Source organism: Amblyomma maculatum, chromosome 4 (assembly GCF_055883805.1).
Source record: "Amblyomma maculatum isolate TAMU_Amacu chromosome 4, ASM5588380v1, whole genome shotgun sequence".
NCBI classification, from domain to species: domain Eukaryota; kingdom Metazoa; phylum Arthropoda; class Arachnida; order Ixodida; family Ixodidae; genus Amblyomma; species Amblyomma maculatum.
Genome location: NC_139347.1, coordinates 73,222,832 through 73,250,628, shown reverse-complemented (window position 1 = coordinate 73,250,628; position 27,797 = coordinate 73,222,832). Strand labels below are relative to the sequence as shown.

Sequence of the window (27,797 nt, the reverse complement as noted above, 5' to 3'; positions counted from 1 at the left end):
TGACCCGCGGTAATAAAGATTTTGATGCTACAAAGTCTTTGTTATGAGAGCAGTTGGCAGCCGTAGCTCCTGTGCTTCACTTTTTTACATTTCCTCCATCCCGTGACAGCTCTTTTCAGTGAAAGTAGTAGCATTGTCATCCATGGGATGGAGGTGAATTCGCAGATGCAGGCTACAGTCACTTTGCCCCCAGTGTCTCTTCTTTCTGGGTGTGGTTGAACATGCCTAGTACAGCCCTGGTGTGTATTCTGAGATTGTGTTTCTTGCGTGTCTGCGTAGGTTCAGCTGTCCCTGGGCAGCAGCCCACCAACAACGCTCAGTGGGTCTGGCACGACAGCAGGCTCTCAGCTGGGTTCACCCACTTCACTGCCCGAGGCATTCACGGCGCCCAGCTCTGGTGGGGAAGGCAGCAGCGCAGGCAGCCCCTCAGATGGTGGCTCTGCCGGCAGTGCAGCTCTGCCCCAGCTAAGCACCAAGTGCAGCCTCTGCCATGACACCTTCACCATTCCCAAGGTGCGTCTTGTGTACGATCGCGAGCAATTTGCCCTCTGCGGGCACTATGCGTATCTCAACTCCAAAATAACCTGCATACCACTGGACACCTTTAGTTGGGCGTATGTGGTAAGTGTGCATACGTGTCAGCTTCTGCATTGCGTGTGCTGCAAAGAGTGGGAGCATGACAATTTTAGTAGGTCATGCCATAGCTGTGCCGCAGCATCCGCCACATGCAGTGTGCACAGTGGTGCCATCTATTGACTGTAAGTCAAAGCACATGCTCACTGGCATGGTCTCCGAGATTACCCCCGCGCGCGTTTCTCTCCGGCCGTTCGAATCGGCGCGCGCCCCAGCCAAATGTCGTAAGTTTGTCAGCTCTTCCAGGCGCCACCAGGCGGCAGTGCGCACCTAGGCATCGATGCATCGTCCAGCCCGCTCGCGGCGTATCTCCGCTGGCGGTTCTCTCGTTTTTTGCGCGTGTACATTGACGAAAAATTTGTTAAGAGTGTGTCACGTAGCCTTTCATTTTTAGCTGGTTTTCCAGCAAAGGCTGACCGCAAGGTGCGTCCGAAATGTTTCATAATTTAAGTGTTGTCTTTACTACCGAAGCGGAGTGTTGATTTTCTTGCTGCGTTCACATAATGCGTTCCGTTCTACTTAGAATTTCCGCATTGTGCTCGTGTAGATAGTTTTCTTTGCTTGTGAAACAGTTACTCGTCAAGACTAGCTCGTGTAGTTGGTAGTCTTTGAGTGCCTAACGGTCACTCGTGAAGTTGGCAGTCAATCAACGTTACGAGCGTATGGTCGAGTGGTCAAATGCATGCATGTTTCTCAGCTGCAAGGTTTTGTTGCAGTTTGGTGAACTGATGAGACATTCGTTTTCTTCCCCATTTTTAATCCTAAGGCTTCTGCGCTTGCCTTAGGATTAGGATTCCAGTGGAGCGTACATCGCTACATTCCATGTGTAGCCTTCATGTCGCTAGCTTATGTTGCTTACTTCGAGAGGTGCTCTTTTCTAGCTTTGTGCAGTAAGGAAGGACCACGCCACTGAAACAACGAAGATAATCATAGAAAAGTTGCTTAGGCCATAGCTTATCAACAGAGGAAAAATAGTAATTGATCAAGCAGCTTACCGGAAAAAAACAAAAAACTGCTTAGCAATATAGGAGCTGCCTCTTTAGTCTTGCGAGTTTTTTCTTTGCAAATGGAAAACTACACAAGTAGTCATCATGTGGTGATTGAACTTTGTAAATAACGAAATGTTTGTGTACTTCTTGATTGTGCCTGCCCATATTGTTTTTCTTTGTCCACCTCATGAGTTTTGTAAATAAAGAAACATGCCTTTTTTAAATTGCTCCCAGTGTTTGCCTCGTAATTTTGTTCAGAAAATGGCTAGTATCATTACAACCGGCGGAGGTTTAATGCCAAAAATGTTGTGATGTTTCGTGTATCATTAAAAGTTAATGAAAAATTGCTAGCTAGTGTGGCAGGCCTGTATGATAGTGCCATTATTCTATAGTCTAATCATAATTCGTTTGAATTAACCCACTTGTTCGGCTTGGCTGGGTTCGGTGTATAGGCATAGGAATAAAAATTAAAAATAAAAACACTGCACCCAGGCTAGCATATGCAAACAAGTGAAAACAAGAAATAAGCTGCAACTCGCGTGATAATTGCGCACATTTATGCTATGGCGGGCCGCATAGTTTACAAACGAGGTAATAGCTTCTCCTCACTTTCGACCGTATAAGCTGATCCGTTTTTAACGGGATCACTTCCGAAAACCTCGCATATACTCATATGACAGCAGGTGCCTGAACGTGCAACGATTACCCTTCACCTGTATCGAACTTGCGTGCTTACGATCTTCCAAGGCTGCTTTAAAACCATGCAAGAAAAATAGCTATCGTGACATGCATCCAAGTCAGCAATAATCTTGTAGCTAGTGGCGGAACCATTTATAGAATTGCATTCATGCGATGGATGTTTATGTAAGTCGCCACACTCGTAAATACTGTGTTTAGCGAGTGAATGAACTGGGAAATGCACGGCATGTATATACACATTGGCACACAAGAAAAAAAAAACGCGAAACCGCAGCAGACAGCGCTAGAGCAGGAATTCATGCTTCGGCCATGCACGCAACTTCGGGTAGTCGCTGCCTAACTTTGCGCATGTGGGCCTCATATTATTAGTACTTTAACGATCGTGAAATTGTTGGCTGCCGTCTTGCCCGTGGCATTTTAAAGCTTGCAGCTCGACTGTGGTGCGAGCGCAAGCTGAGGAAACTCGTGTTTTATAGTTTGCGCCAAGCTGCGGCGGAACACTTGATGCATAGGTGGCGAGCGCCGCGGTGCGGCGAAAGACGCTGTCACGCCCCTTTTCCAACTTACGCTCTCTCCGGTCGATTGGAACGGCCGGAGAGAAATGTGCGCGGAGGTGATCTCGAAGGCCATGTCACTGGTTTGAAAAAGTTTTGCCTGTAAATACAGATTTGTAGAATAGTCTCATTGTGAGCCTTTTTATTTTTTTATTATTACAAGAACTACACAAACTGAAGAAAATGAAAGCGCTGACAAGAAAGAAGCTTGAGAATGCCTGTCGTAGATATGGCGACCCACAGCTTACAGGTAGGCCTACAAGCTTGAAAAAGTTATTATGAAACAAGGGGACAGTTATAGCTTATACCTTGGCGTGTGGATGAGAGTGAATTTTAATAAAAATGAATGCCACCATTTAAAGCAAGCTGCTGCGTCCGAGAAAGCATCGGCGAGATGTATTCATTCTCGAAGCCGGCGGCCAGTGCGCTGCCATGTTGTCAACGCATTCCGCAACGTGCGCAGCAACAGGCGTACACCTGGATTTGATGTGTGTGTGCTTCCGCAGGACAGGCCAATGTGCGTACTGATCTTCACATGCATATTCGTTACCTGCATCGTCACCCAACTGTGGTTGTGTGCACGTTCAGAGTGAGATGGTGACACGGACTTGCCGGAGCAGCAGTACGCTGAGCAGCATTCTGCTTAATGCTGGAGAAGTCAATTTAGGCACTAGTGAACTCCCGTGTGCAAGAACCCCCCAAAATTGTTTTTTATTGGCTGAAATAGCATTTAATGGAATTCCTTCGGAACCAAGTTTTACAGCTTTGGGACAAGACATTGGAAGCACAAACTATTAGTATGTTGGTTCACTGCTACAGTTGAGGTACGCTTGCTGTGACAGAAGCCCTTTATTTTCTTGCTTTAAGGTACACACTCGCACAAATTTTTGAAAATGACGAGAAAAGGCAGGTGCTCTTTTAATTGGTCTGAAGTGCAGAAGGCTGGCACTGTGCTCGGGGATCAAGGTAAAGGTCAAACCACCCCTGTGATCTTTGCAGTATGCAGATGGGCCGTCTGCATACTAGGCAGAAGCGAGCCCACGCTGCTTTCATTTGCGTTTCTGTTTAGAATATCTGAGACATTAATTTTCTGTTAGAATATTACTGTTTCTTTACTTTCTTTGCGTACTCGCGGTGACCCGATACATAAAGACATTAAATGCTTTTGAACTCAACTATGTTAGTTCTTTTTCTTAGTTTAATAAGCGATTCAAGCTATTGCTTGAAATAATGAATTTGCTCATGGCTTTGAATTTTTTTCGAACCAAAAAACCCCTACCATTTTTCTTGTTGGCAGTTGTAATCATTTGCCTCAAACAGTTGCCCTTGTGATTTCTGTTTTATGGCTCTGAGATATCCGACAGTTTACGTGCCACAATGTTATCATTACAGAGGAAGTACTTGCTCATGAACAGGCGCTCTTTACTATGACTGTTTCTTTATTAAAATTCAAATTATTTTTTGTGGGGTTTAACGTTCAGCGAGACTCTGGACTTTTAGAGGCCGTAGTGAAGGGCTCTGAATGATGTCGATCACGTAGGGTTCTTTAACATGCACTCACGTCACACAGGTGTCTCGCATTTAGTCTCCATCAAAGCTTGGATGCTGCGGCCAAATTTGAAGGAATACACCCCCGCTCATTGGTTGGGGGCTCTAACCACGGTCCCACCACAGTTAGGTTATATTAGACATAACAGGGCGAAGGAATGTGCTGTCACCTCTTGAAGGTGAAATGGGTGTACCGGATCAATTGATTATAGCAGGGTTGCACTGTTAGGTGTGAAAGTTCCCTTTCTTTGGATGCTAGTAGGGAATTGTTTTGTGGTCATTGTATAGCCTGTTCCTATATAACTTCTGTGCCCTGTGTCTTGGTGTGTGTGTGCAGAGGTTTTTGTTACAGCTGCTGCTGCTGCTTTGGTGCTTTTGCAGGTGCTGAACTGCTTGCACACATTCTGTCAACCGTGCCTCGAAAAAGAGTGCACCGGAGAAAAGATTCGTTGCCCCCAGTGCAGCCAGGACACACCCTTGCCACCAGGAGGCACGGCTGGCCTTCCATCAGACTATGCAGTCTCCAACATCCTAGAAACTGCAGCTCTCGAAGGTGCCAGTCTTGGGTGCACAGGTTGCAAGGTAAGCGAGCTCGCCAGTGATCTCACCAGTAACGAGTTGTCTGTTGAACGATCCTTTCAGATGCTGTGAATGCAGTTGGCGTAAAGAGTGAACTTGCAGCTTTTCCTGGTGTCCTACACCTGACAGTAACTTCCTTGTTTTGGGTGAATCTGGTGCAAATAATTTGACTAGTGAGTTTTTGTTAGCTAGCGAGTATAGCAACGAGTTTGTCGCTTTCCTCTCCTTGCCTGCACAATGTCTCTGTGAAGGGCGAGTTGGTTGAGTACATATATTTATGCAGAAGCACAGAGAGGTAGTGTCTGCCTGTTCTGGTTGTACCAAGGTGCAGTACGGAAAGAGAGCGCTGTAAGATCTTGTTAATCTGACTCCTGTTAATTCTGAAGTTTGTTTAATTAATACCGCTGTCACACGGGCATTTCGAAGGCCCTCGAACAGATTGTCTATCGACTCGAAGGCCTTCGAACGCTGCCACACGGGCGTTTTCAGTGGCCATTGAGTCGATAGTCTAGCAAGTCAACGGAACAGCTCAAAACTTTATCGAGATCTTGGAGGCCTTCAAACGTCGCGCAAGGTTGGTAGCGTTGACCCGAGGAGAGCCACGCATACTGTCGTGCACAGCGCATTTACAATAACAAAAACATAAACAAGCGTTATTGTTTTTTATATCTTTATTTTATACGATAAAATATTAGCATAGGTATTAATTTAAAAATAGCATCGCTCTTTATTAAGGCCGTGTGCTTAGGGTAAATGTTTCTCTGCTGCTTTTTCAAAGCCCATTAGAAGCAAACTTCCTTGGCTGTTTTTTTGTTTTTCTACTTAGTACCGCTTTCCATGTTTCGCGCAATTTGTGTTCACTCCTTCCTTTTCTTTTTAATAATGCTTTCTTATGTGATGACACTACCCCTCTTTGTCGACTTGCGTAGGGAAAAGAATCAAGTGCAGTTGCCCGCTGCTTCGACTGTGCCAACTTCCTGTGTCCAAACTGTGTGATGGCACACCAGTTCATGCACTGCTTCGAGGGCCATCGGGTGTTGACGTTGGGAGAGCTGCAGAGCACGCGTGACGGGTTGCGGGCGCCCCAGGACAAGCCGGTCGCCTGCCTGCGGCACCGGTCGGAGGCGCTGCGCTACTTCTGCCGATCGTGCGACCTGCCTGTCTGCAAGGAGTGTGCCTTGCTTGACCACCCCAAGGTAAGGTGGGCTTGTCCCAGTTGAGTTCTGTTTGTTGTTTGGTGGACGTCACTGCTAAAGCCCGGTTCACACTGCGGAAACAGTTGGTCGACTCTATCCGGTGACAGCATTTTCGTGTAGGGCTGGCTGGTGACCCTGTCATACCGCTTCAGCATGAGCTGTCTGGAAATATATCTCTGTTGTCCTGCTACACAGAACAGAAGCTTCTGCGGGAACACTTGGCGAACTCCTTGTTACACTGAAGCAAAAAAGTTCAGCAACGCTACTCCGCTGCCTCCAAGCGAAGCCGCTCATATGGTCCCCGCTTGCGTACTGTCTTCCGTGGCCGACCCCTGCACGCGGAAGAGGAGGGGAACCAGTGTGACTGCTATGAAGGGGACCTTTTTTTTTTTTTTTTCTTTTTATCCCGAGTGCTGTTTGCAAGGACGAAAATCATTAGAAAACGATCAATCACCGCTAAGTGCTTGCTATGGTGGTGTATTTGCCGGGATTTTTACTCAGCCGGCGAACAAGCCAAACACTGCCGATGACCGCTGTTTGCGTTTAGTTTTCGTTGCCCAAGTCTGTCATACTGAGGTAACACCCCGGCAACCTGTCTTGTTTCTCAGCTGTTTATGCAGTGTGATAAGCTGTTCGGAAACAAGTTTCTTGGGGAATAAGTTTCTGGCTTGACGGGTGCACGTGTTTTGTGCATGTTGCTGTTGTGTTCCCACAGTGTGAACTGGGATAAAAGAACTCCAGGCAGTTACAATTATTGTAGAGCCCTCCACTATGGTTTTGATAGTCGGTGTGCAGCATTTGGACGGTAAATTATGCAGAACAATTACTCGTCTAAGCGCAGTTTTCTTCTCCTCTCTCTTTTACTCAATGAGTCACATTTGACACTCTAGGATTCTGTGTGATCCTGCTTTGCTCATTGCAGATTACTTGTTATTTATGTGGTATCATTGAGACCATGCAGCAGGGTTTTTCTGGGTGGATTGAGATAGACAGCATATTTTTTGCAGCTTGGGATTTTTTTTAAAGGTTTACCTTTCGTGCACATCGTTGGAGGGACTAGATTGCTTAAGACTGAATACATTGGCTTAATGGATAGCCTTGGCCGTGCTTTGAACTTTATCATGGTTTCAACCCTTGTTGTTGTGGTAAAAATAGGCTATATTTTTCAACCTTTTCATCTTCGTGATAATAGCACCTTTCTGCAACTACAGTACACTCTCGATGCGATTTTGGTTGATCAGAATCTGTAAAATTCTCTTGCTGGAACGCCATTGTGTACAACATGCAGAATTTTTTTATATGTTACGATAACTCCTTCATGCCGTTCTCCAGAAGCAGGATAAGACGATTGACACAACTGTTGTTTAAGGCTGACTTGGTTCCGCAATGGCTGGTGCAGCACCACCAGGGACAAATAGCGGTATGAGATATTGTCACAAGGCCACTTTAACAAATGGGGCCGGCAACAACCCCTTAGTCTACCGCTTACCACACAATAATGCGAAAAAGCACGGCATAATTTAATCTGTGCAGTTTTTTCCTTTTCTTGGGTACGCGACAGCGGCCAGAACTTGGCAAGAGGAGGAGAGCAACAACGGAGTGCACACGTAAACAAGTGCTCGAATGCAGCGTGGTACAGACGTGGCCCCGCTGTGCGATCGTTCTTCCGGCACCTCCATGGAGGGCACTCCTTGGCCGAGGTTGTCTCCTCTATGCAGCCAGAGCTACAGAGCAGACACGCACCAGCTCACTGTGCAGCAGAATATAGCCTTAAAAAAATGCTCATACGCCGGGATATTCTCATTATGGAAGTGTTCACTGTAAGCAGTGAAATCTTTCAATTTGACCCTCTGTTAATTCAGAAGTTAGGATAATTTGAACTAGGAGCACGGTTCTGGCCGATGCCGGTGTAAGTATTTGCATTGGATGCTCGTTAATTCGAGCAATGAGTGAGCCCACTTCGGTTAATTTGAATGGAGGATCGGGTCAAGTTATGACCCGCATAGCCACCTATCAGCAAAATATGCCTCCCCGATCGTCACTTGCATGGAATAGTGGTGCCAGCACGCTTCGTGCGTGCTATAATGGTCGCGGTGACAATTGCAACTCCCTCATATCTGAAATAAAACTGTCGCATAGTTGCGGTTTCACTTTCCTTGATTTTGGGCCACTTCTTCAGAGTGTCATATTCTGTGCGCCAAGCAAAGCGCTTGAAGAAACCGGGAAAAATCTTTCTTAAGTTTCAAGACAAATGCAAACAATCTTTATGCTGGCATATCAGGTGAAATACTTGTGCAATAGGTTTTTGGCAGTTTATTTTTTTCTTTCCCGTTCAGTAGCGTAAAAAAAACCACATATGAGCTTTTTTTTCTCGGTTTTATCTTGTCTTATTTCCGCCTCATGTTATATGCAGATCTGAATGAATTTAATCATAAATTTGCAATCCCGCCCTCGTTATTAATTAGCGCAGTGAGCACCAGGCTTCTGGAGAGGGGAGGTGCTGTCTAGCGGTGACGTCTGCTGGCTGTTTCAGTGGTTTTGGTTTCACCTCACTGATCCCGCGATCCTCAAGACCATGGTGCCCGCGATGCACACTCAAACGGAAAGAGGTTAAAGCATTAACCGCATGAGGCGACAATTCGCGGCGTCGCGCGACGGGCTGAGGGCCGCCAAATCATTGCCGCTCATCGCTGTCGCTCAGTTTCTGGGTTTTTAGAAAACTTCGCATGTCGCTTGGAAGTGACTCGCGAGGCAGCCAATCGCAGAAGGCTTTGGGGTGCTCAACTTCCGCCCTGGCTTTTTTTTTGCTTTTGCGTGTGAAGTTTGTTTTTCTAGTCCGGCTTGGGACAAGAACCTGGTGCCTGCACACGCTCACTTCGTGTGATCCGTGTATATATGAATGCATCGAGACAATTCAGTAAAAGCTTGGAAAGATAGTAAAAAAAAAAGGCTAGTGTGGCTAGATATCATTAATTTTCTAAAGGAGCAGGAGAAAGTCGCTGCTTGCAATGCAAGTCGGCATTGCAGTTAGTAGCGCACCGCTTCGCTGTGACCCTTTAAAATGCGATGCGTTACAGGAAATTTCATCAGTGTTTTATCATACTTCATGCTGTTTAGTGTTAGAAACGAGATATAGCTTAATTGCACTCTCCTTGACCGAATGACGAGGTGGTGGTAACAGAGCAACATTGAAAACGCGCCTCTCTGTCGCTGAGCACCATCGCTCCTTGTGGTATGCACCAGCGACGACAGGCGTTGGCGGCGGCGCGCGACGGATCACTACGGGCTGTCGCCTCATGCGGTTACCGCTTAATCGCACCTCACACGGTGTAGAAGTGGAAGGATCACTCGGCACGTTGCAAGGCTCTCTCATGGGCCGCCTCAGCCATGTTGGCCATGCCCACGGAGCAAGAAACCATTAAGGAGGTGAAACTGCCGTCAGCGTGAGCGACCAAATAAGGTCACAATTCTAGCGCCCACAGCACGGAGCATGACACGGCCGTATGCAGTGGAGGCGGCATGCGACGCGTCGTAAAAGCCGCAGCGTCCGGGCGGGCGGCTCTGGCGCTATCTTTGGCGGCGCACGCTCAGAGCAGACGACACGGGTGTTTGCTGCAGCGAGCACGCCGTAACGTTGTATTTGTGCGCCAAACAGTGACAGTTCTTGTTGGTGTCTGCTCGAGGGCCGTAATACTAACAGCGCAGTGTGGCCTCCTTCGGAATTTGCTAGACTAAGATGGGATGCAGGTGTTTTGTTCAGAATTGCAAAAGCAGTTGCAAGTGTTGCAGAGAGGTGAGCATTTTCAAGGCACCAAATGATTCTGGGCGTCTGCAAGCATCGGCTGCAGCAATTGCTGGGGGTGGCCATCAGCTCACATCGAGAGATTACGTCTGCTAGAAGCATTTCACGAGCAAGATGATGAGATGTGATAAGTACTACAGTGAACTTGGAGGCGAGGTAATCCTTGACCACCAGAAGAAACATGGACTGGTTGCCTTGGCAACAGAAACGGGGGTAATTTCTTTCCACGCTGACAGGTGCCGCCAGCATGATAGTGGCGCCGCGGGCTTGTGACCACTTCTGGTCGCCGCAGACTGCGGAGTTTCTTGCTCCGTGGCCACGTCCTACAGTCGAATCACAGATGCTTCGCCTATATTTCCAAGGGGCATGTTGGTCACGCTTCCGAGCAAATGCTGAATACCGAGCACATTTAGAGGTACCGAAGAAGACTTTCTAATCAAAGATCTCGTCTAGCAAATGACTCGGCAGACGATGATCGCGAAAACCCCGAATCTGAGAATACATCCTGGCATGCCGGCGCAAGAAGGGAAATGAATCAGCACCAGCGCATGATTGTTCCTGGCACTATTCGATGCCTGGTGTGGGGTGGCATTAGACTCGAAAGCACGAAGCACGTATGCTTCGCGGGGCAGCAGCAAAACCTACAGCAAATATTTTTGCTTATCTTCTCACCCTCGCATTACACGTGGATGAAAACTTGTTTTTCCATCTTTGTTACCCCAAAACTCGTATTATACACAGGTTTTTACGGTAATTCGGCCTTTTGCTTAATTGGAACATTTTCTCTGGTCGCTTGAAGGCTGAATTAACGATAGTTTACTGTAACTACATAAAGATTATAATGCAATACTAGCAAGAGCAGTTTACCACTAATACAACATGATATGATTGGGCCACCTCCTGGTGACGTATTGGGCTCTTGTTTTGACAAGAGACCATGTGTGGGAAGGTAACGGAGAATTCATTTATTCCTCCCGGCCTTGGCCGGGCAACCACGGATTGTGAGTGAACGTGCGCACCTTGTATGCTTGCTCAAGACCAAGCCCGAAAGGACTCCGGTGCCAGTCTGTGTGGCGCCGACGCTTTTGAGTCTGGAAGGCCTGGTTTGGCACGGTTCTTTGTCACCACTGGCCGGTGTCGGGGGTGTCGCGCCTTGAGACAGTGATGTGCAACCTGTGTCGTCGAAATTTCCTCCGCGCATCAATCATCCTCCCTTGCCGTGTGTTACATAGACTTTGACCCTTTGGTAGTTGTGTGACTCGCGAGCACCCTTAGCTCCACTGCTAACGCGTGAGTAGCTTTGGTCTTGCGCGCTCGACTGGGCTATGAGTTGTAAGTGTAAGGTCTGGGGTTAGTGCAATGTTTGTAATGCGGCTATCCGTATAATAAACTTTTGGGCTTATGCTCTTGCTTTTGCTTCCTTCGGAGCGGAAGTGCAGGCACACAGTGCATGTTGACTGTGCCCTCGGTGTGCTCCTGGCCCTAATTCAAAAGTTAATCTCACAAACCGAAACCATAACTGAAATCGGACATGCCTGGAATACTTAATATGGTAAGTGTCAGGAAAGCCACACGCTTCTGTACCTTGGCTGCATAGCGACAGAAAGGATTTTGAAAGTAAACGTTCATAAACTATCCCATCCAATCTGACAGTGTTGTGGACCTGTTTCACAGAGTTTGCATTTTAGGGAAATTTTTTGCAGGTTCTGTGAATTTTTTAGTACATTACAGCGTTGTAGGTTTGTGTAACCCATGTGCGGGTTACACTGCATACTGACACAAATCTTTTTTGAGGCGGAATGAGGTACAGTTGAACCCCTCTATAACGAAAGCCCTCAAGAACGAAATTCTCGCGACAACGAAAAATTCTGGCGCCCCCGGCGAACTCCCATAGGGTTCAATGCATTTGTCCCCTCTCAACAGCGAAGGGTTTTTAAAAAGCAGTCCCGCATTAACGAAAGTTTGAGGTAGTGATCTGCAACATTTCTTCGGCACATCAGCCAGTCGGAAACATAGAATGGGCGAAACTGCAGCAGCACACTCATCCGACAAGTCGAGCCCGTTCATTTCACCTGCCAACAAGCACCGGCGCAGCCATTTTTGTTTACTTTCGGTTGGTTCGGTAATGATGATGATAGCAAAGCATATTTTTTTTTTTTGCCCGCTGAAAGCGGCTTTTTGCTAGCCTGTCTGTTGGCCACTACGCATGTATGTGACGTTTCACGCCACGTGACGACACCGCCGGCCAACCGGGGAAGAGCAAGGAACGTCCTTTTTTTTTTCTTTTCGCTAGTGCGCCGACCACGCTATCTCGCCGATCTCGCCATCCGCCTTGTGCCGCTCACGACTTGCCTGTGTACAGTGTTTTTTGTTGTTGTTTTTTTACTGTCGGAAACATGCCGCCTCCTGTAAAGAAGCGCAAGTTTTTGACGCTGCAGGAAAAGGCTGCAATTATCGCCGAAGCTGAAAAAGGCAGGAAGAAGACTGATATTGCGGAGGAGTTCGGTATCCCGTGCAGCTCGCTTTCTACGATTCTGAAATCAAGGAATGGCATCATGGCGGCACTCCAGAACGGCGCGCGTGCTCAGAACAAGACTTTGGCAACGCCGGTCTACGAAGACGTGGACAAAGCCGTATTTCAGTGGTTCCTGGACAAGAGAGCGAACAAGGTGCCTTTGTCCGGAAGCCTCCTGCAGCAAAAGGCGATTGACTACGCGTGCATTCTGGGGCACGACAACTTTAAGGCGAGTGCCGGATGGCTAAGTCGATTTAAAGCGCGGCACTGCATCGTCGCCAAAGTGTTGTCGGGGGAGTGTGCGAGCGTAGACGCTGTAGACACTGGATGGAGAAAAGTTACGAAGGCATAATGGACGAGTACGAGCCCTCCGAAATTTATAATGCGGACGAAACGGGCTTCTTCTATGAAATGTTGCCTTCAAAAACGCTAGACCTGAAAGGAAAAAAATGCCATGGCGGCAAGCTGAGCAAAAAGCGGGTCACCATTCTTTTATGCTCAAACATGGATGGATCTGATGAGCGTCCCCTCCTCGTGATCGGCCAGAGCAAGACTCCACGGTGTTTTAAACGTAACCGAAAGCTTCCGGTCCAGTACACTGCAAACCAAAAAGCGTGGATGACGCGCGCAATATTCACAAGCTGGCTGGAAGCCTTTGATACGGACATGCGAAAGCAGGGCAGACCTGTCTGCCTTTTTTTGGACAACTGCAGTGCGCACCACATTGAAGACGTTGCCCTGACGAGCATCCGCTTGATTTTTTTCCCCGCGAACTGCACATCCGTTATCCAGCCTCTTGATCAGGGGGTTATCAAAAGTGTGAAGTCTGCGTACCGAAGAAGGCTCATACAGCGGATGTTGCTAAACATCGAAATGAAGCGACCGACGGAAATTGACCTCTTCATGGCGCTGGAGATGCTTGCCGGCGCGTGGATTGCTACTTCGGCCACGCTTGTCCAGAACTGCTTCAGGCACGCCGGTTTCGCAGCTGGTCAGCACGCCTTGGCAGAACCGGAAGCTGCAAGCGGTGACGATCTGCAGCCACTAACCGAAGCATGGAACGCGCTTCGCAGTGTAGATACAATGGTGCCAGAGGCTGTTGAACTGGAGGACTTTTTGTGTGCGGATGCCGACTTGATCGTGCACGAGGAATTAGCGACGACGCTATTATCGACAGTGTGCGCAAAGGAAATGAGGCGAGTGACGACGAAGATAGCGAAAACCAAGCACAAGGTAAGCAAGTAAGCTCGCGTGATGTGCTTGATGCATTCGATGTGATCCGGACTTTTCTCGGCGACCACGACGACGACGACGAAGCTATGCATAGCTTATCAAGCTGCGAAGCCAGAGTCGTCAAGCTCCTGCACAGCAATGTCAAGCAGAGCAAAATAAGCGACTTTTTTAATTAAATCTTGGTTCTGGAAGGTAATGGGTGTGCTTATTTGTCCATTTTCGCGACAACGAAAAGGTTTTCCTTCCCCGGCGGTTTCGTTATTGCGGGGTTCGACTGTAGTTACTTACCTTCATGTTTACATGGCATATGGAGTTTTCTCCCATGGCAGAAAAATTTTGAAGGCAGTGTTGCTTGATGTGGGCAAGGTTTTGTGTTTGCCAGTGCAAAGGCACTTGGCCAGGATGATGTAGTTGGGCCATTCGATTTGCAGGCAATGCACGAATTGGAGCCGTTGAGTGAAGCAGCGCCTCGACACGTGGAGGGCTTGTCCCACATGGTGGAGGACGGAAGGGTGAGGTCACACGACCTCCGGGCAGCACTCAAGACACTGGAGCAGGTGTCCAGCCGCCTGCAAGCTCAGTACCAGCGAGCCCAGGGGGAGGTGGCCGACACATTTCACTTCTACCGCTCCATGCTGGAGGAGCGGCGACAGGAGACTCTGCGCGAGCTCGAGAACGTCTACAATGCCAAGATGGTGTCCCTTGGCTTGCTCGGGCAAAAGGTGGGTAGGCTTTCTTGTGTCCCATGCGGGCATGCTCACTGTAGTGACTTTGTGACTTCGGCGTTCAGCTGTCATTACACTGCCACTGCTGGTATGGCTGCTGGCACACGGTGGGGGGTGTACATTGCTAACACAAAACGGGATGAGATAGCATCCTTGCAGACTCTGCCCATGTGCTCGTGTGTTGGCAATGCATACACAACTATTCATCTGGTTTCACATAGGTTCCAGTTATTATAAGTGGGAATTTTAAAGTTTCCCTTATAAGTGGAACTTTTTTAAATGTTACTCATAACCTGAACATACGTGGAGCCAGATTAAGAGTGTAGGAACCATGATGATGAAATCTTGAAACATTGAGAGTAGTTTTTGATCACTTCAGTAATTCAGTAATGAAATTAGGAGACGCCTGCTTCTGGGAAAGAGAGCAATGGTTAGCCTTGACCGCCTAGTAAAGAGCAGAGACATTAGTCTGCCAACCAAGATCCGTATAACCCGTGCTATGGTGTTTCCAGTTGTGATGTATGGATGCGAGAGTTGGACTGTGAAAAAGGCTGACCGCCGAAGAATTGACGCGTTTGAATTGTGGTGCTGGCGAAGACTCTTGAGAGTTCCTTGGACTGCCAGAAGGTCAAATCAGTCAATATTGTCGACCATAAACCCTGACTGCTCACTGGAGGGTCAAATTCTAAAGTTAAAGCTCAGCTACTTTGGTCATCTGATGAGAAGAGAGGAGTCGCTGGAGAAAGATTTGATGTTGGGAAAGGTTGAGGGTCGCCGGAGAAGGGGTAGGCAGCGAACGCGATGGTTAGATGGCATTCTCGAGGCATTGCAGATGAAGCTATGTGATGTTAAGAAGATAGTGAGAGACCGGAAAGCGTGGCGTGACATGGTCCATAGGGTCACGAAGAGTCGGACACGACTGAACGCCTGAACTGAACTGAATTCAGCTACTGGACACGCTGCCCCATTTTCACTGCCCTGCCACTTTGGCTCAGTGGTTAGAGCGCTTGACTGCTGGACCCAAGGATACTGGATAAAATTTTAGCCATGGTGGGGGGCCGCTTTTTGATGGAGGCAAAAAGCAAGGGGCGCTCCGGTATTGTGCAGTGTCAGTGCATGTTTAAGGACCCTAGGTTGTCGAAATTTGTGAAGTCCAGTACAGTGTTCCTTAACACTTTCCTGCCCGCGGGAAAAGGGGTGGTTTTTGGGTGGTGTCATTGATAATTTTTTTGTTCAACAAAACTTAGCTTGGTACAGAAGTGTCTAGTACCAAATTGTAGAGGAGGAATTTTCCTTCACATTGGTATTAGTGACAATCAACGTATTTATTGAATAAGGGATGAAAAAAAGAACTATCAGCGAAAAATTGCAGTTAAACAAAAACAGACAAAGCCATAAAAGTTTCTTGATACAAATAAAACAAAAAAATTTCAACATATACATTTTTTACAAAAGGGATCAATGCAACATTGCAGCCAATTCGAGCTTTCTTTGTGCAGTATTCGCAGAGTTAGGAAAGAGAACAGTGGTTGAGGTCGACTATGCTGAGGTCGAACCCTGCCTGTCCTCAAGCAGAAAACAAGACTCCCTTCACTGCTGGCGGCAAGTAATACTACCCAAAAGATGTTGCCACCCTACAGATAACAGTTGTGACCTTCAGAACAGTGATCTCTTCCGATCAGTGCACAGCGCAAGCAGAAATTTTTGGGGAGCGAACGCAAAAGTTATAGAGGCATGACTGTCAATGTTCTGGGCCGGTTTGACGAGGCGAAAACCAAGGTGCCCATGTGCTGTGCGGTGTCACTGCACATTAAAGAACCCCAGTAGGTCTAAATTTCCGGAGTCTTCCAATACTGCGTTAAATACTCATAAACAAAACGAAACCAAGGGTCGCAAACTCTTATTGCTGTGTGGGCTACATTGCGACAATTTTTCTACCTCGTGGGTTGGGAGCAAGAAAATAACAAATCTCTAGAAACTAATGAATGTAAAAAATAAAGACTGATAAATTCTATACATTATTACGGTGCTTCTTAATGCTCAATTTGAGCGCAGTGTTTTTGCAATGTGGGGAGGCTAAGCAACGCTGGGATATATGTGCAGTTACCAAATTTCTTTGAAGAGCCAAGCGGCACAAAGCTCGGAGCTCTTCTTTCTCTTCTTCCGAGATATTCTTTCTGGTTGTGACTTGCGCAGTTCTTTTGATTGGTTACACCGGCCATGGCACTGGGTCAGCCACTAAACGGACACACACATGAATAAAAGCTGTGCTCTGAAATTAACTAATACACCTCATTCCCAGTCTGCGCTCTCCCATTCTTAGTGCAAAATAAAAGTAGCCTATGCTCCCTTCTATTGAAATGCTGGCTGCTCCAGGATGCCTTTCAGGGAGTCATTATCATTAAGTCATTTATCATCAGAACAGAAAATGTATGCTTGGAGATGAAAGTGAGTGCGAGTTGTCTGGTCCTTGTTCATTGCATTTGCAAAGGCTCTCGTTCTGCTCGCTTTTTTCCCTTAAGTTTCATCTCATGGTCTTTGTAACAGTCATTACCCATGGAAATTTAATGTTATTGATTTGAGCGGCACCTACACTTGTTTGCAGCGTGATGAGCTTGACCTGCAGCTGTGTTGCAAAGTTGTGAAGTGAAGGGATGCCCACATCGCTTCACTTGGCGCTTTTTGGGGACGACACTGCGTTTGTGCAGGTCTCTTTAAAAAAGTTGCGGGCTTCTTGATGGCATGCACGCCTGCCGCGTTGGGTCCAATCAGCGTGTGCACAGTGGCAGATGTGGCCGCCATATTATCGGATCATGCTAGTGCGTGCTCACAGGCAGCGCGTGGAACCAAATCTCAGTAGTGCATCGCTCTGTGCTATAGCTCCCTATTATCGACTTGTAAACGAAGCTGGGGAAGCGGTGGAGCTTGCGATTCTTAAAGCATGTGTTTCACAGCAAAGTGGGTTTCTTTTCAATTCCAGGACCATTTCTCTTCTTCCACAGAGTCCGAAAAACTGGTTGGCGACTGTTGTACTCCACAATACCACAATTACCGGGGACGAGAAAACATTTCCATCTCGTCGGAATTTCGTTATCGCGGAAATTGACTCTGCAGATCTTTTTAGAAAGAGCAGTGAGCCTGCGGAAATGAAGCTTTATTTCAGAAAGTCTGTAATTGATGTTTGCCTCTTATTTGCTTTGCAGCACCGTCAAAATCGTGCTCTCACAACTGAGCAATCTTTCCATTGCAACATTGATCATTGTTTTAATGATCATTGATCATTACATTATTGCGAGACATTTAGCATGGCAGAACTGCATTCTGCGCCACCTGACGGCACCCACCTGTTCTGTCGACTGTTGCACACATCTATGTATTATCTTTCTTGCTCTTTGCTAGTCATACTTGGTCGAAACCGTGCCAGGTGCTGTGTGCTAGGCCCTGCTTTGATACAATAAAACCCGGTTATAACGAACAGCGTGATGTAATGCGATTTGTTCGATATACGAAGTAGTTCGCTTCAACCAAACCCGCTTATAACGAACTTCAGCATCAAATTCGTTATAATTGGCTATAAAACAGCAGATCGAAACCACATTAACAAATAAAAAATCATGCTCCTCACCATGAGTAATCTACTCCGAAAGAAATTTATTGCAGAGGAATCTACATCTATTTCCAGTAGGCAGGAATTTTTGCCTGAATACTGCGTTTGGCGCCATCAAGAAGAATCCTTTCTCGACACAGTATCGCCGCAGAACTTCGGTAGCAGAAAGGGTGTTGGGCGACACGTTAGTATTCCGGTGGCGGCTCGTCAGTGGCACCGGCACCAGATGCCAACACATTTTCACGGATTTCAGAGTCCAGTGGGCTCGCTGTAATAGCAAAGTCGACGACTGTCAAAAAGTCCTCGAAGGCAACTTTCTCTGCCAGAGCGTCCAGAGTATCAGCGAGCTTTTCCCAAAGCAGGGCAATATCGCTGTCACCTTGCACTGCACTCGCAACTTTCGTACGCTGGTGACATAACCCAGCATGATAGAAACAGTTGCATATTGTGTCTCTAGTCTTATCTTGCCAGCCACAGTTGATCATTTTGATTGGGGCCTAGCAAATTTATCTTCAGCTTGTCATTCACCTTCAATTTCACCAGCAGGTCCAGTTTCACCAACAAGACCATGTCTGTCTCTAAAGCGTGCACACCACCCTTCTGACGCTTTGAATCCATCGATATGCATCATCAGTGCAAACCTCTTGGCCTGCGCCATGGTGAGGGGTCCACTCAATGGGAGGTTTGCATCACGCGAGTTGACCACCCACTGAAGCAAGGCTTCTTCCAACTCCGGATGAGCTGCTGTTCGCAGATTCTTTCTTGACGCTTGGAACTCTCGCTTTCAAACGCCTGAAGAATCTGTTCTTCATTTTTTACATATGTGCTTAAAGTACTCCTTTTAACATCATATTTTTTCATTGCTTCTTGTCGGGAGAGCCCGTTCTTAAGGGCCCGCAAAATTTCCACTTTGGTAGCCAAGTCCTTGGCCTCGTAGCTCTTCAGCCGTTTTGCCGGTGTTGCCATCGGGGGCGAGTGCGGTGGTACCAGCACACAATAGAGAAGCAATGAGCCGCACTAAAGCGAGCAGTCTTCAATACAACAGCGTAGCGCACCGACAGCAGCAAAACGACAAAATGGCACCGCCAGTAACGTCGACTCGTGAAAAAACAAGAAAAAGCTTCCATCCAGCCACAAGTCGAGCCAAGTTGATTAATTGATGTCCATGGCGATGCTGCTTTTGGGTATCGCTATTGCGCCGCGTTCGTCTTATTTTCGTTTTCGAGCCTCGGTAGCTGCCCGAAGTTGTCCGATTTATCCGTTGTGCGGTCAAATCCGTCCGAATTAACGAGAGTTTCGTCCCATAGACTCCTATACATAATTCTGGGGACCAGGCGCGAAGGTCGAATTATCCGATTTTCCAAATTAACGGGAGTCTAATTAACAAGCTTTTACTGTACATGCATAATGTCAGAAGAACTTTGAGTGTTTGCTATATGGCATAACTTGCTTTATCCGGGTTCGTTATATTTGGGTTTGACGGTACAGTCGACGACAGATTTTTTGGACACCCAATTTTTCGGACATGCTTGATTATTCGGACATTTTCCTGGCCCCAGTGCATACCCTATAAAGTCAATGTATTACGCTGCTAAAAATTTCGGACACTCTAAGGAGGGCTATTCGATTTTTCACATTCCAAGCGTCAGCCGGGCCAACTGCCACACATTTTGAGCGGTGTCACCGCCATCTTGTTTGTTTACTTTTTCCTTCGATAGCCTCGAAACTGGTGCCGGTCTTGCTTGCCGCTCCTCAGCTAAACTGACGCTGGATCGAGGCTATATTATTTGCCTAGCACCTTCCGTTTCCAGCACGTCACTGCTCTCCACCGGAGTGCTTTTTTTTTTTCTTCTTTTTTGCTCTTTTAGCATGATCGCTTCGACTGCTTGTTTCTCTGTGTGTTTGCCGAGCGTAGCGAATAGGCCTAGCCTCGGTCGTGCCGACGCGAGAACTACGTTCTGTCGCTACTGTGGATCGCATTTAATTGAATCGGCTTCAATTCTAGAAGCTGTTTCCGGATTTTATAAGGAGGTTTTTTTTTTCCGTGCAACGCAGCAGTGAGAAGACACTGAACGGAGTTGGTGTTGTGATCCAGTGGTTGGTAGCGGTGGTGGTGTGCCTCGACAGTGGAGCACTTAGTATGCTCGCTGATACGTGGAAGTCGATAGCACCCTCAACGCTGTGCAACTGCTTCCGCCACACGGGATTTGTGCTGAATGACGAGTCGGCTGCCTTGAACGAGGAGAGCGTCGTCGAGCGTCGTCGAGCAGCTGTCAGGCAGTGAGCAGCTCATTCACGACTTCGCACTGCTGGTGTCGAAATTCCATCGGCCGTCTCGTTTTCGGAGTTCACAGGTGTGGACTACGACTTGGAACTGTGCACTGGGCTCACAGATGCAGAAATTATTCGCTCAGTGCTTGTGGAGTCTGAGAGCGATGATGACGATGACTCACCTGCAGCAACGCAGCAGACGCAAGCTGAGCTGATGCAAGCGTAATTCAGGCGGACCTGTTAGCACGGAAGCGGAGTGTGGTGCAGAAAAGCATTCACAACTTATTCCGGCCTCAAAGTGAAGAATAGGCAATAAATGGAGCTTTTTTGGTGCACATTCGTTTTTTCGGACTGCCCGATTTTTCGGACATTTCATGGTCCGGTTAGAGTCCGAAAAATCGTTCGTCGACTGTATACCGTCCACTACATATGCTACTGTCCCCTTCCACCTACCACTCCATCCACCAGTCGTCACCTTTGAGAAACACCACCCTTAACACCCCCCCATTTAGTTAGGCTGCTGTTTCCTTATACTCCCCTCTCTAACACAGTTTAATTTTTTCTAATTAGAGTGCTGTCCTGGGCCCGTATGCCAAGTTTGAGTCATTTTCGAAGTGTCGCTATCTCACGTGACCTCGAGTCATCCGCTTGGTCGAAATGCCGAACTCTGGTGTTGCCACTGCGGAACCGGAAGAGCTAGCAACATCATGTTGCGACATTTCCGCATGGCAACACCGGTACTGGCGTTTCGACCAGTCAGATGACTTGAGGTCAGGGAGACATTGACACTTTCGATAATGGCGCAAACTTGGAATGCGCCCCTGTTGTATTCATCTCCTCAACCATTGTCACCTTCCAGAAGGGCCATGCTTCCCAGTGATTTATAGGGAGCTGGGTCTTTGAGCCTTTTCCCTCTTTTTGGACAGTCTCAGTGCCAGCGAATTAAATGAAATGTTCAAAACAAGTTTCATTGCAACTGCTCACCTAGCCATTCCCCAGACCTCTGGAATGGTACGAAAGAATCAAAAAGTCTGGTGTACACTGGAAAGTAGAAAAGAAAAATGGAGGCAAAACAAAGCTTGTGGAAGTTTTCTCTGATATTCTGCACAGGAATACCTAATCAGTTTTAGAAAGGCAAGGGCTGTGGCTCAAACTATCTGCCGTAATGCCGAGAAAACTTGGCGAGGTTATGCTCTTTTCTAAACGGTTCCACCACATAAAAAACAACCTGAGAACAAGTTTGCAAACGTGATTGCAACATCCCTTTTGTAGTTCCTTTCTTGACATCCCCTAATGCATAGGCAATTATTCATGCACCGGCAGACGTTCTAGTTCTCTACACCTGATTGGCCATTGGCCGGAGGCATGAAGCGTACTCATGTTCAGCTGCTACGTAATTTACTGACACACACACACACACACACACACAAACAAGGGAAAGTTACAAAGCACAATAGCAATATAACAACGGCACAATGTAAGTATCAAACAGAAAGATGACACAGGCAAACTGTTAACATGAAGGGGGAAACAGCAGGGAGGCGACTACAGCTTTACAAGTGGAAATGTCTACAGTACCAATGAGCAGGACGAGAAACAAGAGATTGGTGAGATAAAGAATAAAGTTCGAGAGAGTGGCGGGAAATGAAATGGTGACTTAGCTGGGGCGGTCTAGCAAGGTTCGGTCACAGGGAGCATCGAGCTGCGGTACGTTCACGCTGCCGCTGGGGCACATGAAAGTGACCATTTCTGAACTTTTAGTGCACGAGAAGTTCGTAACAGGCGGTACATTTATAAAACCGTACTCCTTTTTGTATTTATGTCCTCGTGAAGGTATTATGGGTGGGTGAGGCTGACATTTAGTACAAGCACACTCTTGATGATACTGAACATTTCTTTTTTGTTTCATCTTCCAGATTCAAGATACGATCGAAAGGATCCACCAAGTGTGTGCGTTTGTGGAAAGGTTGACCCGCTTTTCTACGAGCACCGAGGCCTTAGTCTTCAAGCCTCTGCTAGAGAACAAGTTCCAGGGGTTTCTCTCATTTCGGCCGGAGTCTGGGCTCCATGGTATGGACCTGGAGTTTGTGTCCAACTATCAAGCAATTCAGGTGGGAGTGCGCAACACATTTGGTTACATCAAGCAAGGCGGAGCGTCTGAAGGTGCTCCGCGGCAACCGCCAATCGCTCGACCCAATGGTGTTGTTCTGGGCCCCGCTGACCGCGGGTCCACATTGCACCAGAATGGCCACCATCCGCCTCCACCACCGACGTCCCCTTTTGAGTCAAACCTTCTGTCAAAGCGCTTCAGCTCTGCAAACAGCCTAGGTCCGTTCTCGACCAGCCTTGCAGATGTCAGCCCGTATGAGAAGTGGTCAAGTGGAGGTGCTGACATCTTCCACAATGGCTCAGACTTTGGTGCTCCTCAGGACTCTCCGGCGCCTCCGCCACCGAGTGCTCTGGCTGAACTCTCATCCAAGTACCTAGCTGGCACTGGCGTAGGGTTGTACCCTCTCAAGTCTCAGATCAAGCGCCAAAAGATGATTTACCACTGCAAGTTCGGAGAGTTCGGTGTCATGGAGGGACAGTTCACAGAGCCTTCTGGTGTGGCTGTGAATGCCCAGAATGACATTGTGGTCGCAGATACCAACAACCACCGCATACAGATCTTTGACCGGGAGGGGCGGTTTAAGTTCCAGTTTGGCGAGTGCGGCAAGCGTGATGGACAGCTACTGTACCCCAACCGGGTAGCTGTGGTGCGCCAATCAGGCGACATTGTAGTGACTGAGCGTTCGCCTACGCACCAGATTCAGATATACAATCAGTACGGGCAGTTCGTGCGCAAGTTCGGTGCTGTGATCCTGCAGCACCCTCGCGGCGTTGCCGTGGACCCCAAGGGCCGCGTGGTGGTCGTCGAGTGCAAGGTGATGCGGGTCATCATCTTCGACCAGAGCGGCAATGTACTGCAGAAGTTTGGCTGCTCCAAGCACCTCGAATTTCCCAATGGCGTGGTGGTGAATGACCGGCAGGAGATTTTCATCTCTGACAACCGGGCACACTGCGTCAAGGTGTTCAACTATGATGGGGTGTTCCTTAGGCAGATTGGTGGCGAGGGCCTGACCAACTACCCAATTGGGGTCTGCATGAACCAAGGGGGCGAGATCCTTGTGGCGGACAACCACAACAACTTCAACGTGACTGTGTTCACCCAGGATGGACAGCTGGTGAACGCACTGGAATCCAAGGTCAAGCACGCCCAGTGCTTTGACGTGGCCCTCATGGATGATGGCTCTGTGGTGCTGGCTAGCAAAGACTACCGCCTGTACGTCTACCGCTACGTGCAGCTGCCTGCGTCTTCAGCACCCCCTGGCCCAGGGGGCCTCTGATGTGGGAAAGGGGTCGTCCTTGTTGCTGTGCCCTGTTTGCACAGGCCCTCGTTCTCCCACCTTCCCTTCTCGTTACATTTTTGTCACCATCATCTGACCTCATTTTTTACATGTCTCTTGTTCTTTATTTTAAAAGTTTGGCAGATATGTGACATGGGAAGAGCTTGTATAGCTTTTTATTATTACGATTATTATTATTAGAGAAGTGCAGTATTCTCACATCTTCTCGCCATTGTCCATAAAGCAACTTTACAATGTTTAGCAAGTGACTGTTCCTTTTAAACGCCTTTTTTTTCTTGTGCAACAGGCTGGTTGTCACTCGTGTTGTCGCTGCCTATGGTTTTTTTCTTCGATCTGATCTACTTAAGTTATTTGGGGGATTTTAGTGCGTATGGTTTCATTGTTTATTTAAATCATGTAAACTACACACAGAGGCTCTTGTTATGTTAAGTAGCATAGTTGTTGTACTGTTTTCTTTACATTTCTGAAACATTTTTTTATACTGTTTGGTTTATGGGATTTCGTCAATCGTGCGATTATTCCTTTCGTTTGCAAGCTCCCCTTTATTTAGTTTTGTGTCCGGTTAAATCTGTTTGCTGTTTATTGCATTCTTTGTTTGGTTGTCTTCTTTCTCCCCCACCCCCCTTTTTAGTATTTTGTTTTTGATGTTTATTATGCTCTCTGTTAGATCTTGTTTGTTTGGGTTGCCTAGGAGAGCTTTTGAGGTTACAAGCTTTTTGTGTACGGTCCTAGTCATAAACAGTGAATGGTGCAGCAAGCATAAAAAGAAAATATAAATTCAACATCTGTTGTCTGGGTGTAGTGTTGAGGCACATACGCACACAAACATAAAGCAAGACTTGTTTGTGGGAGGGGGGGGGGGGGGGGGATGCTGCAGAATAAGAGATTTGACAGCAGTGTCATGCCAAAGAGGAGTCTGGGCAGGTGTCTCGAAGGGAAGGGGTTGGGAGCTCACTGCACTGCCGTATATGGGCGAAGTCCATCAGCATAGCCAGCGTTTTTTTTTTTTCAAGGCAGCTGTGATTGGTGTAATGCCATCGTATGTGCGCATATAGAGGGGCCAGTCATACAGGTTTACCTTTTTTTTTATTGCACCTTTTATTCTTTTTTCCTCATTTGTCCTGTTCATTTTGTTTTTTATTCCCCAAGTAAAGAGCCATACCCTGGTGTTAGCATCATGCTCAGTTTATGGATGCGTTTGACTGCTAAGGTATAACGATATTCTATTACCTTGTGTGTGCTCATGTGTGAAAGGCAATCGTGCCAATCGTGTTGTCGTGATTTGCCCCCCACCCCCACCCCTTCTCCCCTTCTCATGAACCTTCCTTGTTAATGCTTTTGTTTTTCTGTGACTCCTAGCTATTTATTCTGTTACATTTCAATATGCGAAGCTTTTTTTTTGTCACAACTGGGGAAGCTTGACTTCAGCTGCCCAGTATGGGATCTCCTATTAACAATCCATTGTGTGGGGTTAAGGGCTTTCTTGTTCCCTTCCACCCTGTTTGTAAGCAATTTATACTGCCATCTTCCCTTAGCTGCCTGCTGCTGTCACTGGCAGTTGTAGCCAAAGGTCACCTCCTCTCCACCGGTTTCTCTCTCACAGTTCTCACACCAGGCCCGCATGTAGTTGACACATTTCTTGCGATTCATGTGTGGGGTCGCTTGTTGAATGTGGGTAAGAAATGCTGTATCAGCTAGACATCTCCCAGGTTATCCTCTCTGTGGCTCAGCTTAATTTTTTATTTTTTTTTTTCATCCTTCTGCAGCTAGTCATCAAGGGCTGCATGCCATCCGAGGGGTTGTTTCCCCACATTCTGACTTTCGCTTTTGAAGGTTTCTCACTAAAGAAGAGGTGTAGCATGCAACTGAGCTATGTGGGGAGGGGTTGAGCTAAACCAAACAATGAGAATCGTGCAGAGGCTATGAGAGCTCTCTCCTCGTTGTGTGGTCTGGAGCTTTTATGAGAGTTAAGTTTTTGTTAATTGAGTTGCGTTGTTTAAAACGAAAGTTTTAGTTTTCGCCATTCTGTTTTTAATGGGAAAAAGAAGTGATGTTCTTGCCGTTGCTGCTCCTACTGCTTCTTTTCATATGTTCTGGAAGCCTTTTTTTTTTCCCACTCTTGAGACTCCTTTGCATTTATGTGTTACTGCCGTTCACATAGCTCACATTATTGCCAAGTCTTGCAGAGCTGTGGATGAGGCGTTCTCAACTGTTTTAATTTGGTTTTTCGGCTTGGTTTTTGTAGATATAAAAAAGAAAGGCCCATGTATTGGTCTTCTGCAGCTGGCAGCATAATGTAGCTTAGCATGCAAAAGAGCTGGTGGCGTGTTATGCTCAAGGTTTCGACCACCTTACAGCAGTGGATATTTGCTCTTCGCAGCAGGTTCATGAATGCTATGTTGTTTACTCCTGTAACTTATTTCTGCACATGGCAGGATTGCGGTTCAGGCCGCAAGAGGTATTCTGTTGAATAAACTATTTTTGTTGTTTCAGCAATAAGTGAGTGGATGCCAGCATGGGCAAGCATGCAAACGTGTTTTGCAGCACGTGTTTCGGGAATCTCTCTTGCTTCTGTTAATGCGACGAAGGCTGTTGGTTCTTGGCTTTCAAGCAGGGTCTGGTGCAGCGCATGCACGGAATGAACGCTGCAGTCTTTAGCCGCCTATCCCACCGTTTGGACTTTCTCTATTCTGTGCTACTTGGCTTGGGCAGTGTGGAAGGTGACGCTTGTGTGCGAGTTGTCGTTTCTCTGTGCTCTGTCTCGTCTCCATTGTGTGTGTGTGTGTGTGTGTGTGTGTCTGGTCTATGTGCCGTCTGACGTGTGGTGATTTGCCTAAATGAGAGGGAGGGCCCCTCTTCCTCCACCCTCACCCGGCCCCTTGCTGCCCCCATCTATACATATCCGCAACAAAGCCCGTTTGTTGCTAACAGTAAAGGTGCGAAGAAAAGCCTGGGGTGTTCCCTAGCTCCCGACGTGTCCCAATCCATTTACTTCCTTCCAGACTATGCAAGTACGCATGGGGAAAAAGAAGCTGAATGACCACTGGTATTCCATTCTTGTAGTTGCTGCTATTTGTTGTCTTGGTTGTCTGTCACTATTCACCTGGCTGTGCTTCACACAGGCTTTTGCATGTGCCTTGATGCAAAGCTCAATTGGCCATTTTTCATTCTTTGTGTCTTGCCATCTTTCCTTTCACTGTTTCGTGGGTCTTGCTTCTGAGGCCAGCAGTCTCTGGTGCCATCACATTCCGGAAGATGTTTCCACTGACTCCAGCACCCTCTCTCGTTTTTATTCCTCTTGTGTCTCTGAGTACTCACAGTTGCTGTGCACCTAGGGCTTCCAAGGCTTTTTGAGAGAGCTCAGTTGCGAGCACATCGCAATGGCTTACTCTGATCAGACTTGGGAAATCGTCTGGAGCAATATGGCCATCAGGAGGACATGATCAGACTTTCTTCTGTGCACCTTCTAATGCTATTCACGTGCTGCAGATCTTTTTCTGGGAGTGAATCTTCGCTCTAGACCAAGCCACAAGGTTCGTTAACATTTTACCCAGTTAGGTTCATCAAGGAACACAGTTGATTGCATATTCCAGTTTACGATGCCAACTTGTCGGAAGAGTTTAAGGTTTTTCATATAGTACAAAACTACATGTCTTTACAGCAGTTACATGGGTTCATTTGCATTTTTTGTTTTTTATGCGCGTGTTTTGTTTTGCGTTGACATTTTTGGAAGGTTTATTATTTAAGGAAAAAAAAAAAACCATGAGATGAAGTTTCTCGTTCTTAATATATTATCTCCATGTTCACGGCGTATACATATATATAACTATATACGTGTGTGCATGCGTGCGTATATTTATACCGTGTATGTGGGAGAAAAAAAAAACGTTGAAACTTGTGTGAACGTGCATTTATCATTGCAGTGGAGGAGGGCTGTTTGGGATGAGGGTGGTTGCTTCAAGTGTTTGTTTCTCAACACTCAACCTTTGAGGGATGCTTCAGAGGCCCCTTTCAAAGATGTTCTTACTTGCTCACCTCA

At 47.2% G+C, this 27,797-nt stretch overlaps 1 protein-coding gene across 3 annotated transcripts in view; it reads left to right on the top strand.

Moving 5' to 3' along the window:
- LOC146191398 (protein brain tumor-like) overlaps positions 1-25,911 on the top strand; it is a 105,803-nt gene extending 79,892 nt beyond the window's left edge. For all 3 annotated transcript variants that reach the window (XM_084601952.1, XM_084601950.1, XM_084601951.1), the window contains 5 exons: positions 280-513; positions 4,805-5,005; positions 5,932-6,198; positions 14,180-14,470; positions 22,268-25,911. In XM_084601952.1, the coding sequence (XP_084458078.1) occupies positions 280-513; positions 4,805-5,005; positions 5,932-6,198; positions 14,180-14,470; positions 22,268-23,737 (2,463 nt within the window). In that variant the 3' untranslated portion in view covers positions 23,738-25,911. The remainder of the gene's footprint in view (positions 1-279; positions 514-4,804; positions 5,006-5,931; positions 6,199-14,179; positions 14,471-22,267) is intronic.
- The last annotated feature ends 1,886 nt before the right edge of the window (positions 25,912-27,797 follow it).